The sequence below is a fragment of the Amphiprion ocellaris genome, chromosome 6 (genome assembly GCF_022539595.1).
Source record: "Amphiprion ocellaris isolate individual 3 ecotype Okinawa chromosome 6, ASM2253959v1, whole genome shotgun sequence".
NCBI lineage: Eukaryota > Metazoa > Chordata > Actinopteri > Pomacentridae > Amphiprion > Amphiprion ocellaris.
In genome coordinates, this window is record NC_072771.1 from 18,367,950 (window position 1) to 18,383,698 (window position 15,749).

The 15,749-nt window shown below is 40.7% G+C and overlaps 2 protein-coding genes across 2 annotated transcripts; one reads left to right on the forward strand and one right to left on the reverse strand.

The window, feature by feature from the left end:
• The first annotated feature begins 1,503 nt into the window (after positions 1 to 1,503).
• hpdb (4-hydroxyphenylpyruvate dioxygenase b) lies at positions 1,504 to 6,610 on the forward strand. The gene is made up of 14 exons (XM_023289519.3): positions 1,504 to 1,567; positions 1,671 to 1,697; positions 1,892 to 1,954; positions 2,198 to 2,302; positions 2,440 to 2,482; positions 3,035 to 3,117; positions 3,212 to 3,301; positions 3,417 to 3,520; positions 3,634 to 3,711; positions 4,295 to 4,457; positions 4,565 to 4,636; positions 4,721 to 4,843; positions 5,723 to 5,839; positions 5,968 to 6,610. Exons 1-14 carry the CDS (start codon positions 1,565 to 1,567, stop codon positions 6,076 to 6,078), a joined length of 1,182 nt encoding a protein of 393 aa, XP_023145287.1. The 5' UTR covers positions 1,504 to 1,564; the 3' UTR covers positions 6,079 to 6,610.
• Positions 6,273 to 15,666, reverse strand: LOC111581377 (histone-lysine N-methyltransferase SETD1B-A-like). Its single transcript, XM_035956947.2, has 18 exons — positions 15,601 to 15,666; positions 15,220 to 15,372; positions 14,997 to 15,101; positions 14,645 to 14,915; positions 14,449 to 14,561; positions 12,650 to 13,669; positions 11,835 to 12,524; positions 11,594 to 11,710; positions 11,434 to 11,494; positions 11,118 to 11,332; positions 10,814 to 10,949; positions 10,326 to 10,727; positions 9,009 to 10,022; positions 8,510 to 8,676; positions 8,154 to 8,282; positions 7,658 to 7,777; positions 7,311 to 7,448; positions 6,273 to 7,158 (listed from the first exon to the last, which is right to left on the reverse strand). Exons 2-18 carry the CDS (start codon positions 15,355 to 15,357, stop codon positions 6,985 to 6,987), a joined length of 5,010 nt encoding a protein of 1,669 aa, XP_035812840.2. The 5' UTR covers positions 15,358 to 15,372; positions 15,601 to 15,666; the 3' UTR covers positions 6,273 to 6,984.
• Positions 15,667 to 15,749: the final 83 nt, after the last annotated feature.

Here is a 15,749-nt window from a genome sequence, read left to right on the forward strand (position 1 = left end):
ATAGACTGGTGACCTGGCCAGGGTGAACTCTTCCTTCACCCTAAGTCCGCTGGGATAGGCCCCCTATGACCCTAATGAGGAGTAAGCGGTGTATAGATAATGTAATTTACATTACTTTGTAGACATGTGTTTTCACTTTGACATGAAAGAGTCTTTTTTTGTAAATTCTTGTCAAAAAAATCTAAATTAAACTGACCCATATTCAATACTGAAAATCAATAGAGGGAGAAAACCTCCAAAAGAAGTAAATATTTTTTATATTCCTTGTATGTTACTGTAGTTTTATATCAGACAGCTTTGTTTTGTTTTGTTGTTTTGAGTGCTTCCTTGGATCACTAAGTAAATGTTTAGTGCATAACTGGTGACTGATTTCTAGCATGCCTTGTGCTTTGGGATCTTCTGCAAGGTTCTGCCATACCAGCAATGACTTTGCAATTTTTTTCACCAGCGAGGAATTTTCTGGGATGTGATCAAATTCTTCGGAATTGTTTCAGGATATTTAGAAAGCAAAGAAGACATAAGGTTTTGTTGTCTGGTGTGGAGACTGAAAACACATGTCGTGGTTGGTGCTGCAGTGACTCTATGCAAGTAGTTTAATGCCTGCTGTCTGCACTGAGATCTGCTGAATGTAACACTCAAATATGGAGCTTTTATATTCAACATCTAGTGATGGCTGTCGATTTGTAAAATTCTCTGCATTTTTTCATGAACTTCTGCTTTCTTTTGTCATAAACTGTATAATATGTATAGTGCAATCTGTTATTGTAATTAATGTTATCATATGTTTAGTCTTTTTTTTTCTCTTGAGGTCTTGTAAGACCGTTAGACTCCTTGGTCCGTGTTACAAGACGGGTCTCATACACAGACACTGCTATCTTTAAGACTACTTGCACTTTGCGTGTAACCAGTGAAGTCTGATAATTTTCATTTTTGAGGATTATGGAAAGGCTTCACAGTTACTCGCATATGGGATGTGGAATAGGATTGTTGAGATGGGGGCAATTCCAGGCACACAAGCATTTGCTGAGTGTAACTCCAAAGAGCCAATGAGAGTCCTGCATGAGTGAGCCTCCTCTTGCCACTAAACATTAACACATGGGTTTCCTCTTCTTTGAGGAAAATGCCGCTGTAACTCAAAACCTGTGTGGGCAAATATTTTTTCTGCATCTCTTTGCAGAATAAAATGTGGATTTATTCATTAAAAAAAAAATCCCAAAATGATTATATATCTTTTGTAATTATCAAGTGTATACTCCCAAGTATCTAGCTGGACATATTTTGTAATATGACAATTAGTCTAAACATCACAGAGTTCAGCATCAATCTCACTGGCAGTGAATGAAGGAAAAATGAGGTTTAATCAGATCTGTTATGTGTTGACATGTTTTCCCAAGTAATCCTTGTATAACAACGAATGTGCAGCAAGCATCTATGCTCTCTCTCCTCCTCTGACACCTCCTCCTTATTGGTGGGAGTGGATTCAGAAACTTCCTGCTCTGCTTTAAAATTCAGGCATTCACTGAAAATTTCATTCTGACAGTCGGATCAGGTCATTCAGAGCAAGATGGTAAGTTTCTATTCAGGTTTTTTTCTCTTATATTACATTGTTGCACTGAGACCTTGTGTTTTCATAGAAATAATATTCTATTGATGTGCTTGTTTCATTATAGACAACATACACGGACAAAGGTGAAAAGGTAAATAACTGAATCATGTGTTGTAGTGAAGAGAGGTTTCTGAGTAATGTTGCAGCAATCAGCAAGGTTTTCACAATAGTTTTAATAATCCAGGCTTTCTAAGTGTTAAAAAAGCTACAGACTGTTTTCACTTTGTGCATTTAAAGCTTACAAAACAGCCTCCTGCACTGATTCACATTTCTTTTTGTCTTCAGCACGAGCAGGGCAGGTTTCTCTGCTTTGATCACTTAACGTTCTGGGTTGGAAATGCAAAGCAGGTAAGATAACAGTTTTCTGGTCATATAGATTTTTGTTTTTTGTAGCTGGAGAAAGCCATTATACTTGGGAATACTATTGGTTCTGCTGAGGGGTGGAGGGGGACACAGCATGTAAAATACCAGACCACATAATGTTTGCACCTCAACTGCAGCCACACTCATCACCAGGAGATGGCACTACCACACAGGTTAAAGCTTAATTTCATTTCACTAAAAGCTAAAAAAAATCATTGTCTTTAACAGGCTGCATCTTATTACTGTAATAAACTGGGATTTGAGCCGCTGGCTTACCGAGGTTTGGAGACAGGCAGTCGTGAAGTGGTGTCCCATGCAGTCAAACAAGGAAAGGTAAAGAATGATCAGAGCCTGCAGCCTGGAAGTGCAACACATCTTCATCCTGGAGACTAGAACAGGAAGAAATCAGCAAAGATTTCAGATGTTTTAAGTGCAACAAAGCTAAAATGTTTTCATTTTGTGTTTAACAGATTATTTATGTGTTCTCATCTGCCCTCAATCCTGGAAACAAAGGTACAGCACTGATCCAGAGCTGGGTTCTCTGTATAGTCACAGCAAATGTAGTTATAGTCCTTCTCAAATAATGAAACAAGGAATGATGATAGAAAAAAATAACAATTCATTGGGCATTTAGCAGGAAATCCATTTAAGATGTCACACCTCATCGTAACAATAGATTGGTTTAAAAAAAAACTAAATTTTCATCAATTTTACTCATATGTAATATATTCACATCAGTATTTTTCCTGTTATTCTAAAATGACTTACCTCTCTTGAGATGTAAGGTAACATATTGTCCAAAGAAAAACCTAGTTGTGCCCTTACAATCCTTAAAAACAAGTGAGGAAAGTAGGTATGATTGAAAATACACTGTCCTGATAGTCTTTAGTCAAAACTCCAACCCCAAACAAGCCCTTTCACAGTATCCACATGACCTGCAAAGTACATCACACAAAGATTAGGAAAAAGCTAAGGAATAAAACATTTCAATCATATCTTTTTCACATTATTAACATGAGTCTGTGTTCTGAAAGAAAATGTCTTCTCTCATTTTTTTTTCTTTAGAGATGGGAGAACATCTGGTGAAACACGGGGACGGAGTGAAGGATATAGCATTTACAGTAGAGGACTGTGACTTTCTGGTTGAGGTAGTGCAACAGGTTTTACTTTACAGCTATTTCTTAACACACAATTTTCTTGTGAAGTTACATTTCATAACACATGAACATTTTGCACTAACAGAAAGCCCGTGAGCGAGGTGCAGTTATTGTGAAGGAGCCCCACACTCTGGAGGACAAGTATGGTAAAGTCAGGCTGGCTGTGCTTCAAACGGTAAGAGAAACGACTGAGTAAGAATACTGTGAATTTACACTGAACTTTTTAATCATTATTTGGATTTAGAGATTTAGAAAAGCCAGAATTGTGGATTTGCTTTTGATTGCTGCAGTATGGTGACACCACACACACGTTTGTGGAGAGGGCAGGATACAGTGGATCGTTCCTTCCTGGTTTCCATCCCCCTCTGTTCAAGGACCCTCTACTAGCCAAACTGTAAGTTATTCTAGTGTTGGTATACTCAGGAAATCATAATGTGCATGTTTCTGCGTGAATCACAACTGATGAATAATATGTTTCTGTGTTTTGGCTTCCATCCTACATTGCAGGCCAAGTGGAAAACTGAACTTTATTGATCACGTTGTGGGAAACCAACCAGATGATGAGATGGTTCCAGTGGTTGACTGGTAATGGGCTCATAACTAGTTTTCATAGAGGTTTATAAACTTGCATGTATGATAGCAAACCTGCTGTTTGTGCCTCTGTGTTGGGATGTAATCTGCAGAAGTCAGGGGGTGGATGAGAGGAGGAGTTAAAGGGTGTTGGGTTCTTACACAACTCTGCTCTTATGGCACGAGTCTGGGATCAGCATGACTTTGCATTTTCTTATGTGGGTTTCCACATCTGGATCTTGTTTTTACCCCGTGAAAGGGTGATGTAAGGCAGTTCTCTGAACGAGCGAGTTCATTGGTTAGTCCCAGACAGAGGGGTGTAACACAGGCTGAAGTTTTTAAATGTGAAGAATCACTTTGGACTAGGTAATAAAAACTGAGTCATTCATGTTTTTCAGGCCTCATTTCCTGAATTTACAAATTCAGATAAAGTGATTCTCCAGTATAAAAGCCAAACATCAATATCCCATATATATGTTAAATGACATAAAATGCTTTTTCACTAGCACTTCATAAAGCACTTTAGGAGTGTTTGATGCACAACACGATGTTTGAAATTTCACAAGTGTTTCTTAATCTCTGGTTTTGGATTGAACAGGTATCAGAAGAACCTTCTCTTTCACCGCTTCTGGTCAGTGGATGACAAGCAGCTTCAGACAGAATTTAGTGCCCTGCGCTCCATCGTAGTGGCTAACTATGAGGAGACGGTGAAGATGCCCATCAACGAGCCTGCCATGGGCAACAGAAAGTCTCAGATCCAGGCATGATCTTCAGAGTCTGCTCATGTGAAATACGTAGATGCAATCAAATTGAAGCCAGAGTGAAAGCATGTGATACATGAACTAAAAGCAATTTTGTTGACCTACAGGAGTATGTGGAGTACTACGGAGGTCCAGGAGTGCAGCATATCGCCATGAATACATCAGATATCATCACTGCAGTAAGGCTAATACCACACTGTAGTAATCTTTGTGTTTGTGATGAATTCTAAATGCAACAAAACTGTTCTGATGAATGTCTGCAGATCCGTAACCTAAAGGAGCGTGGGATGGAGTTTATGTCGGTGCCTGACACCTACTACAACCAGCTGAGGGAGAATTTGAAAAACTCAAAGGTTAAAGTCTTAGAGGATGTGGATGTCCTGCAGGTCAGAACTTGACGGCATTTTAACAAAGCTGGTAAACGGATGCTGTGTGATGTTTATGTTTTAGAAAGCAAGAATAATCTAAATGTCCAGGTAGTAACCATGTCTTGTAGCGCAAGTTTTTGGAAGAGCATTACTTTTGCATGTGTTAATTCATTCTCCAGTCACAGTGAGCACAGGCAAGACAACACTGGCAAAAACACTGTTTTTACACATGCATGTCAGTTTGAAGATTTTGAGCTATTTTGTTTCTATAACATACCTTCTTTCAGACAAGCATGAAGTGCAAAACAATCATTTTAGTCTTTAACAGCATTTTATCTATTTGCATTTTTAGATTTCAGCTAAAAAACATATCTTCAAAGGCTGATGTCTCGAAAAGAGTTTTATTTCTCCAGTACACTGAGCTAAAAGTCTCAACTTCAGTAGCACTTACATACACTAGATCTTTCATTTAGTCCTATCTAGATTTTGACAGAACAGTTTATTCATATATTATTCATAATTCCATTTATAGAACATTTGGCTCCTAAAAGCATTTTTTTCTGGTTTTAACAGTACTGTATGATTTATGTTATGGAGTGATTGAAAGAGATATCCAAAATCCCACTAATTTGTTCACAAAGTGGAATAAAAATTTTAAACCAGACTTCAATGTTCAGTTTTCTGTTCTGGAAATAATGCATATTAGTGACTTTTAATTAGATAAAGCCTCTTTTGAATAGTTAAAGATCAATTTCTAATAACTTGGAATGGAACAAATAATTGTCTTACTATAAGCAATCAACCAGCGACAATTCACAGCAATACATGTGTTAAAATGTTTTTCCTTATTCACTTGTAATGTCTCACCTTGCATATGCACATCTTACTCATATCCAGGAACTAAAGATCTTGGTGGACTATGATGACAATGGTTATTTGCTTCAAATCTTCACCAAGCCGGTTCAGGATCGTCCCACCGTGTTCTTGGAAGTCATTCAGAGACACAATCACCAGGTGAGGGCGCTACTGGACAGACAAACACTGAAGACACACTTTTCACTACAATCAATATCATAATATAACGACATCTCTTCTAGAATAATGCTTTCATTTGCTGCAAATTCATGTTTTTCTCCCCACAGGGTTTTGGTGCAGGGAACTTCAAGTCTCTTTTTGAAGCTATTGAAGCCGACCAGAATGCCAGAGGAAATCTGACTGTCCTGACACCAAATGGCATTTCAAAAAACATGTGAAGCCAGTGTTAATTCACTTTACAGCTCTGATAACTCTCAGTAACCATCACTTAATTACGACAAGTACACTGTCTTTTCAGGGTCCTGTTTATTTTTGTTTTATACTCATAATATTCTACAACAACGCTCTGATGTTATGAAATACATAATGAAAATATACCAAGTTTGTGTAATGATGTTATTTTATATTTGTGTGTTTTGCATGTTTTATTACAATTAATCATGCATATTGTGTGTTAGTTTATCCTGGTGTTTATGAAAGATCTTCTGAGTCTGAAATAATCATCATGAGTACATAACTTAAAATTCATAATACAGTGCTTTTGCTTTATAAAACATTAACATCAAAACCATCATTATTGAAATGAGCTTGACTCAAGCGAAACATCATTGAAGCTCTCATTAATGAAAACATTTAACTATACAACTCTGTTATTTGGATAGTCAGGTCAACAGACTGTTTACTATAACTGAGAATCTGGATATAACATGGCATCTGGAATAAACATTTTCCCCTCTTGTTGAAAGATAACGCTTGCAATGTGTGAACTGATTGTTGGCTATGAAGTGTGATGTATCAGAAAATGTAGTTTTGTAATGTTCTCCCAAAAAAAGAATCATTCTGTAACAGACCTGCACTGATATAGTACAAAATTCTTGGTCCTATTCCTGAATGAAGTGCTGTTTATTCCAGTTTATTAAATCATGATTCACTAAGCAGCACCACCATGTGTCTGCAGTTCTTTCATTAGTTCCTCTATAGCGTCCAGACAGTTACAGACTGTACAATTCTGAATAGTATTTTAAAAAGTCACAGTTTTGACACATCTTCAGAGTCTGTGTTTAGATTGTACAGTACCTCAGGCCACTTTGGCTCTTGACATAATCAGGTCACTTAATAAGAGATTAGTTCAAGGAGCCTCTGCAGCTATCTGCTCCACACAGACAAGGAATCTTTGTGTCCTCAATGGGAAACTTGTAGTCGTATGTAATCTCTTCATGGATGTTTATTGGCTGCCGGGAGTAAATCACTATCTTCTTCTGAGACCCCACAGTGATGATCTTTGCATAGCAGTTAGGCTATAAGACAAAATAAAACCGAACCTTTAATGAAACTGTAATCAAGTATCAAGAATAATAAAAAACAACATAATTTACTCAATTATTCAATTATTTATCAATTCATTCAATTATTTTAGTCTCAAACCACAACACTACCAGTTCTTACTCACGTTGCAGCTGTGGTTGATAAACCTGGCTAAGTTCCCACATTTAGTGGCATCAATGATGGTGTCCTGATCAACCCGGAACAAATAGCTGCTCCCGATGCCCTCCTCCTCATATCTCTGCTCCCTCATGTCAGCGATGACCTGATGAGAATCAAAACACATTCATGAATGTTGCTTATCTCAACCACTGCGCTCCTGGAAACTACCCAGAACTGCCAAAAGGCCCCAGTGGAGCAGAGGAGCAGGTTAGAGAAACAATCAGGGGGAAAGTGCTCTATGGTGACACTGGAGGAGCTGCTTGCATTATGAATTTGTGTCTGATCCTTGTCATAAGCTTGTGTTTATATTACCTGTCTGATGATTTGACCCACGTACTCAATCACCATCTCATCTGCTGCTATAGGCTCCATTGCAAACAGGCCCCATTCATGGATGTGACTCCGGCTGAAGCAAATCCTTTTCTTTCGGAACTGATACAAGATGATATGAAATGATTTACGACAAAACATTTTCCATTTGTTAACACATAGTTCAACTCTCACAATGACATAACTGTGGTCGTAAGGAAATTATTCAAAGGTTTTTGAGGAAAAAAGATTACGTAAATCACTACTCTGTCTATAAATATATAGATATATATTCATGTATTGTTTCAGTTATTAAAACCAAGCTACAGGCAAATATAGAAGCAAATGATAAATGAACCAAGCAGAACACTGGTAAAGACTGTATTGTTCAACTGATTTCTGTTATCTTGGGATCTAGAAGTTTACTACTTGCTATGTTCAAGTTAAATTCTGAGTTTTTACAGTTTAGTTTACGCATTTTTACTAATACCTGGCTTACCTTCAGCTGGTTGAACTTGACCAAGTCACTGTCACAGCTGAAAGAGGACAGCAGGCGCCGCTGTTCAGACCTGAAGTCAGATCCGGCACGCAGTGATGTAGGCTGTTGGGCTGGGATGCAAATTCCCTGCTGAAAAATATGTTGGCACTGAGTGGATTAAACTGCACACTGACATAACTTCTTATTTAATGGTGAGTTTGTAACATCTGTCCAGGGACTACAGATGAAAACCAGTGTCTTGCCTAACTCTGGCATATTTACAGCAATGTTTATTAATGTGCACTGTCACTGTCAAATAAACCAATAAATAAAAAATAGTACACAAATAAATCATAACAACTCCTCCTCTTCAATACCTGAGCACTTGTGGAGGGAAGCTCAGTTGCCAGCTTTGAGTTGTTGAGGTATTTCATTTTATCCTTCCTGCTGATTCTGTAGAAACCTTCACTGCGAGCAGAGCCGGTCCTGTGGTTTGGCTGCCAGGGTTTGTGTTCCTCAGGCTTCTCTGTGGGGACCTTCGTCAGTGAGCAGCAGTTAAGGATAGGAAGGACAGAATATGACACACAGTACAGTACTGCATCAATAACATAAGGTTACTTCTTTATTAATGTGAAAACAGATGTTTACATTGTTGAGGCAATTCCCACAATTGACAGCATTTCTTGGGGTTTTGACTTTTTTTTTTTTTTAAATATTTGGCTTTAACGTATTTAAGACACATATAGAATTCTATACTTAATCTCAGTAATGTTTGCATGATAAAGCATTATGAGATAACCGCACCTGTTCACACTTAATTTACTGTAAACTCACTATGTAATTTCAACTTAACATGACACTCTGTTGAAAGGATATGAGGGTGAGGTATCCAGAGGGTGTCACTGAGCCACCCAAAGCCATTATTCTGCTCCTGCAGCCTTTCATAAATGCTCTGCAGCAGCCTTGCATCTTCTTCATCCAGGCCCTCCTTCCAAACGTTGTGAAGGATCCTCCTCTCCTCACAGAGAGGACGACTAGCAGAGGAGAGCGAACCAGTGATTCTTTTCCGTGATCTTCTTTGATGACGGGCTCTTCTTCTCCTCTTCAGCCTCCGCCACAGTTTCTGTCTCATTAAGGATTTCTCTTCATCCAAAAGGCCAGGCATATTCTCTAACCCCTGCAGGGGCTTCACTCTCACACCTGAACTGGTCTGTCCATCACTCCCATCAGAAGTGTCAGATCCAGATTCAGAGAGGCTGCATGGAGAGGACACCGTGACGGGAGAACCTCTGAGAAAACCGTTAGACAACAGAGGCATTGAGGTGGTCACCCTCTGTGTTTTCCTCTTGTGGACTATGGCTCTTCGGGGTAGGATAATGTCTCTTCCAGGAGTTTTTGGGGCTGTGATATATGGATTTCTGGACGAGTGTAGAACAGGCGGTGGGCTATTTAGAGATGGGCACACTGTGCTACCTTCAGTCATCTCTCTGCCAGGTGTTGCTGGAACTCTTTCAGAGCTGCACTGAGTCCATACACTCCTTTCTTCTCTACCAGGGGTTTTAGGCATCTCCTGGTACAATGGATATGAGGCTGACAAGAGATCAGAGGAAGCTAGGATGAACTCGCTGTTTGCTGGGGAGAGGGAGACGACTTCCTCTGCTTCATTTGAGTGTTCATTTTCCAGTTCAGTCACTATCCCCTTGCCTGGCGTTCGTGGTCGTTCCACCTCCTCCACAGCTGGAGATTTTGGTTTGCTTTTAATCAGAATGTCAGGATCACTGTCCACCAAGCAGCCAGTGGGAGTGAGAGGCCTGAGGTTTTCTATGTTGTCTGCAGGCTCTACTATCCATTCAGAGCTCTCCATCGCCAGATCAAGGCCTGGCTCCTCCGCTACACAGATCAACAAGAAATTGTTAAAGAATCGTATTTACATTATTATTTCAATTTTTTTTATGCCAGCTATATAATTCACAGCCCTCTGAAATAACTGCAAGAGTAATTTGTAGTACGCTGCAAATTCACATATTAGAGCTTCATCAAACAATACACAAAAATTCTGAAACTTGGGAAAACCACAGGAATTTTTTTTGTATGCCAATTAAATAATCTTTGACAAACAAATATTGAACTGCCCTGGTGAGGCAAACTAATCTGATTAATTGGTAAAAAAGAAAAACATGTTGGACAAATAACCTGCAAGTCCTATGGGTGATGGGGGCAGTAGTTCCTGATATTCAGTGGTGTGGAGCTCCATCATGGCATCCAAGTTGCAGGCATCTTGTTGATAGGATGTATACTGGTTCTCCACTGTTTTCTCCCTATGAAACAGATCTGACCAGTCCTGCAGGTCTAGATCCAGCTGAGCACCAGGAGTAAATGGTGCTGAAGGAGTAGGAGGGGGCTCAAGCTCTGCTGAATCTTCATCTGATGATATCACTATACACTCATCACTCCTGTCGTCGTCCTCGTCATCATCCATGTCTTTATCTTCAGTACTGAAGTCAGAGGACGAGTCCTCAAAGCTCTCTGAGTAGAACGATTCAGAGGAGTCGAAGTCTGAGGAGGACTCCTCTGAGGAGCTGCTCTCTGAAAAATCTTTAATGAAAAAGAAAAAGTTATTTATTCATGCGTTTATCATTCATTAGTGTCGAGTGTTACATTTACAGAGTCTTTTAATGTACCGCTATCTGCGCGTTGCACTCCATCAGTAGTTTGAAAGACAACAGCAGCTTCATCTTCCCTCTGTTCTTCTCCCAACTTGTTTTCTTCCTCTGGATTATTACTGTCGTCACCATCATCATGATCATCTCTGTCAGACTAATTAGAAAACAGTGCAATTTATGCAGTCTCATGAAGTTGAAACTTACCAGTTTATCATTTTAAAACTAAAAACGGAAAACAAAAGTAGTGATACCATACTGACACGCTGACCCACAGGCATTCTTTGTAATGTCATAGTTACTTTTTAATAGAGTACCCATTTACCATGATTTGAAGTCCAACCGGCACAACAGCCTCCACTTTTTCCAAACTCATTCCTTCATCTTTAAGTGTGCTATCTTCCTCTTTCACCATATCATCATCATCATCATCATCATCATCATCATCATCATCATCACTGTCGAGCTCTAGTGGTCTTGCATGTCTGCGTTTGGCTCTCTCAGATGCAGGTTTCCCTATATCCTCCCTGTGTTTCACATCTAATGGAAAGAGAGCAATACAGCTGGTTAGACTACAGTCTGAAATATACAGGTAAAAAAACATATTGTAAATTTGGGATATTTGCTTCAAAAGCACTGACCAGAACTTTCATGAGTAGAACACGGCTCGTTTTCTATCTCTTCTGATCGTTTCCTTTTTACCTGCATATCAAAAAGATATTTTACATTAACATGAAATTCAGCATCACTCATCAGCGAAATGCTGGTTTGTTTTATCTGACATTCAGCCCAGCAATTTACCTTGAAGGATGGCAATGGAGGTTTTTTGCCCTGCCCACTGATGTGACTGAGGGAACTTATGAGTTTCTTCCTGTCTTGTACACTTGTGGCTCCACTTTTCAATGGAGAAACCTGAATCTGAAGAATAAAGCAGCAATAAAACTGAATGTGCCCTGCACTTCAATGACACTGAAAAACACATCCTGATTCATGTGATGTCACTGACCAGTCTATGAGGTATTAGAGGCTGCAGAGAACTTACCTTTGCTTTATTCTCCTGACAATTCCACCAGTCCTCAAATGCTTTGAAAGCGACTCCTTCAATCATTCTACGTGTAAGGTCCTTCTTAATGATCGACTTCAGCTCATCCATGAGGACTTCTAAAACTTTTTCTGCTGTGATCTTGTGGGGTTTTTCCTGTACAGGCTGGTAGTCAGGTGGCGGTACAAAGGGGTTAAATGTGGGAAAAGGCGGAGCGGACCAGGCCGGCCGAAGGAATGATAAAGGTGCACTACTATGCAAGTGCACAGGAGGTGGAACAGGAGGCGGCATCATCACAGGTGGAGGACATCTGAGAAAGGTTGGTGGGGGAGGCATAGAAGGAGGAGGAGGAGGAGGTGGAATGGGGGGCGGGGGAATGGGGATGCCAGTGTGATGGCCCAGAGGTGGGATCCAGCCTGGAGGTGGGATTGGGATAACACCATTCGGCAGGCGAGGAGGGACCGGTGGAATAGATGCAGGAAAGGGAGGAATGGGGAATGGGAAAGGGGCTACTGGTGGATGAGAACATCCAGTCGTAACAGCAGGAGGAGTTTTGAGGGTGTGGTGTTGAATGGTGCTACTAAGAGAAGAAATGGATGGATGCTCAGGGAGAGAGAAGTCTGTTGGTGCCAGAGCTCCAGACTCTCTGTTATTGGAGTGCTCCTTATCTTCATGTGCTGCACGATGCTCCTGAGTAGGACAGAAAAAACAAATCTGATTTTACACCATCACAGAAATACTTTTACACAGGTAACTACATGACAACTACAACTTTTATTGTCATCATGATCTATATAGAGATGTAGAGGAATTACCTTTTGGCAAAATAATGACTGAAACCGCTCTGAATCACTGTCATTGCCTATGTGAGACCTCCTTTCAAAATATGTGTAATCGGATGAAATGGGTGACTGGGAGTTTCTTGTGAGAAACGAAACAGCTTGAGTAGTTTCATCCTCTTCGTTTTCGACGAGAATTGCTGGACTGGGATGTAGAACATTATGATAGGCATGCTGGTGGCTGCTTGTAAAGGATCCACAAGCTGCTGGAGTGCAACCAAGTGAGTCATCTAAGAAGGGGGCATTAAGAGGCGAGCAAGGTGAAGCTGGGCTGTCCTGAGAGTCTCCGTCTGCCTCTAAAGTCTCTCTATCTAAGTATGACGGGTCAGAAATCTGGTTGTTTATCAGCAAACTTTCAATGCGGGAGTCCAAACTCTCTACCTCTGGCTGCTGGTCATCAGGTGGAGAGGATGCTATTGTTTGCGGGTCAGCTGTGAAATTGATGCTCGGGATGCTGAAAGAGTTGCAGTTCAGAGGCAAAGCCGTAGAACGAGTGCTGACCACATCTCCGGACTCCTGAAAGGGTGAGGCAAGGTTAAAGGAAGATTCCTTATCATTCTGAATAGAGGAGTGTGCATTGTGACCCCACAGTGCAAGCTGCTGGCCGCTCGTCTGTCTTTGGTTTGAGAAGAGGTGCGCTGGCTGTGACTGGCAATGCTTCAAAACGAAGTTAACCTTTGAGGCTCGGCCTGATCCCCTGCGATACCTCAAAGGTTTACGGAGGCAGAGCTCTTGTCTTAAAGGTTTGTGAACACTATAGTTAGAGGGCTCCCCCTGGAGGATTGGAGTTGCCTGAAGACTGGAGTAGCAAGAGTCCTGGGAGAGAGGAGTCGCAGAGAAGCAAGGAGTGCGGGGGGTTCCCTGAGAGAGTGGTGTCAGTCTGAAGCTGCACGGTGTATCCTGCCAAATACTGGAGTAGGCTGTGTCCAGAGAGAGGGGTGTAGCTATGCTGGTGGGGCTGGAAATACTCCCCTGTGGCTGTGGGGCCGCACTGTCCTGCAAGAGAGGGATCATAGGAAGAAAAGAAGAAAACTATTTTGAGCTATTGTTCCCAAGAAAAGACATATAACAGCTGGTTTATAAATATTAATACATAAATGCTTCAATATTCAAAGAATTCTAAGCAGCTTTAGTGTTTTTCCTGCCTCAAATTGGGCCTTTGTTACCTTTATATAACTGTGTTACCTTAACTGATAGACTTTTAAGGATTTTTCATGATAAATTAAAATATTCATAAGACTTGAGGAAATGGGCTGTGGTGGTTAGCACTTTCGCCTCGCAGTTAGAAGATCCCCGGTTCAAGTCCCAGCCTTCCTGATATCTTTCTGCACGGGGTCTGCATGTTCTCCCTGTGGATGCGTGGGTTTTCTCCAGGTACTCCGGCTTCCTCCCACAGTCCAAAAACGTGTTCAGGTTAATTGGTAACTCTAAATTTTCCGTAGGTGTGAATGTGAGTGTGACTGTTAGTCTCTATGTGTAGCCCTGTGATAGACTGCTGACCTGTCCAGGGTGTCCCCTGCCTTCACCCTAAGTCATCTGGGGTAGACTCCAGCCCCCCTGCGACCCTAATGAGGATTAAGCGATGTATAGATAATGGATAGATGGATAGATGAACTTGAGGAAATGAAACACCAGTTTACAAAACAGTTTTGTTTTTTAACTGTCATTTCTAATCATTTTGGCATTGTAATTTTCTTTTAGCACTAGCAAAAACCTCTTTGGAGGGAGCCAAAATTCCCTCTATGTGGGAAAAACCCTGAGCTTTAAATGCTTACCAGTAAACTGTCAATCAAACTTTGAAGAGCTCGCTCACTGCTGCCCACTGGAAGCGTCCGTGGAGTATATAGGCCACTTAGCAGCAGCTGGATATATCGGGCCCTGTTTTCACCTGAGGAGTAGGATGGTGCAGTTAACTACCCTATTCCACAACATCAACACTTAAACATCAATCAATAAAAACTGGAGGGTTACCTTTGGGATCAATTTCCACATGAATAACATTTCCCATCACTGATGTCTGATGGAGGTTCTGGACAGCGTGTTTTGCAGCCCTCACTGTGTCAAAGAGGACCTTTGCAATCCCTAAATGCTTCTTGTTCTTAGGATTGCAGAATATTTCCACTTCTTCAATGTTTCCATATTTTTTGCACATATTAGTCAAGAACGTCTCCCTCACATTGTCATTCAACCTAGAAAATGTCACTTCTTTGGGAGGAACAGGACCAACATACCATTCATCAACCTGGAAGGACATCCATAAGCAACAATTATTACTTTTCATCACCAGAGTTATTATTGTTATTACACTTATGATAACAATTACCTTAAATTTAGGAACCAGAAGGTCTGTTTTGATAGACTTGCTCCACAGACGGCAGACTCTTGGATCTCTGACTGTTTCTACTGGAAACAAACCTAAATCCTCAACCTGACAAAGACAACCCCTCATTATAAAGATAAATATGCAGTGGATGCGTGCCAGGCGCTACTTTACAGTGTTAAAATATAAAAAGCAGAGAATAAACATGTATTTTAAAGATGCTCACAGGTATGTTGAAACACTGCCCATCGTAGCGACACACTTTGTAGAGTCCTTTTGTTAAAGCAGGGTCAATAATCAACTTGTAACTTGTCCAGTGCTGAGGCGGTGTCTCTCTCTCAGTAGTTTGTTTTTCGCTTTCCATTACATTCGTCAAAACCTGGAAAAATGACAAAACAGTCGCTGTTTGTTGTCATTTTAAGCGAGGCTAAATATCGCTGTTAGCTAGCTGACGTTGGTCCTCCACCAGAGGTTAACACACCCCGACAGGTGATGGAGAGCATCACCTGTCGCGTCATCCTCACATAAAAATAACACGTTTTACAAACACACAGATATATCCAGATATTACAGGATAATTTAGTGAAAACATTTCTATCTCGTTTACCTGCACCGGGGGTTTATTCTTTGATAGAGCAACATTGTTAAAAAGCCGTTGTGACACTCCGGCAGCTCGTCGCCCAGGTTCAATAATGGATCCATCCGCCAGCAGGCAGAATATAGATCCCTCGGAAAGGCGGAAGAACACTAAACACT

Coding starts and splice junctions, on each gene's coding strand:
- hpdb (XM_023289519.3), top strand. Junction 3,118..3,211: donor ACTGTGACTTTCTGGTTGAG/GTAGTGCAACAG, acceptor TTGCACTAACAG/AAAGCCCGTGAGCGAGGTGC. Junction 4,844..5,722: donor AGGATGTGGATGTCCTGCAG/GTCAGAACTTGA, acceptor ACTCATATCCAG/GAACTAAAGATCTTGGTGGA.
- LOC111581377 (XM_035956947.2), bottom strand. CDS start 15,357: ATGGAAAGCGAAAAACAAACTACTGAGAGAGAGACACCGCCTCAGCAC. Junction 12,525..12,649: donor AGTCATTATTTTGCCAAAAG/GTAATTCCTCTA, acceptor TGTCCTACTCAG/GAGCATCGTGCAGCACATGA. Junction 11,495..11,593: donor CTCCATTGCCATCCTTCAAG/GTAAATTGCTGG, acceptor TTTGATATGCAG/GTAAAAAGGAAACGATCAGA.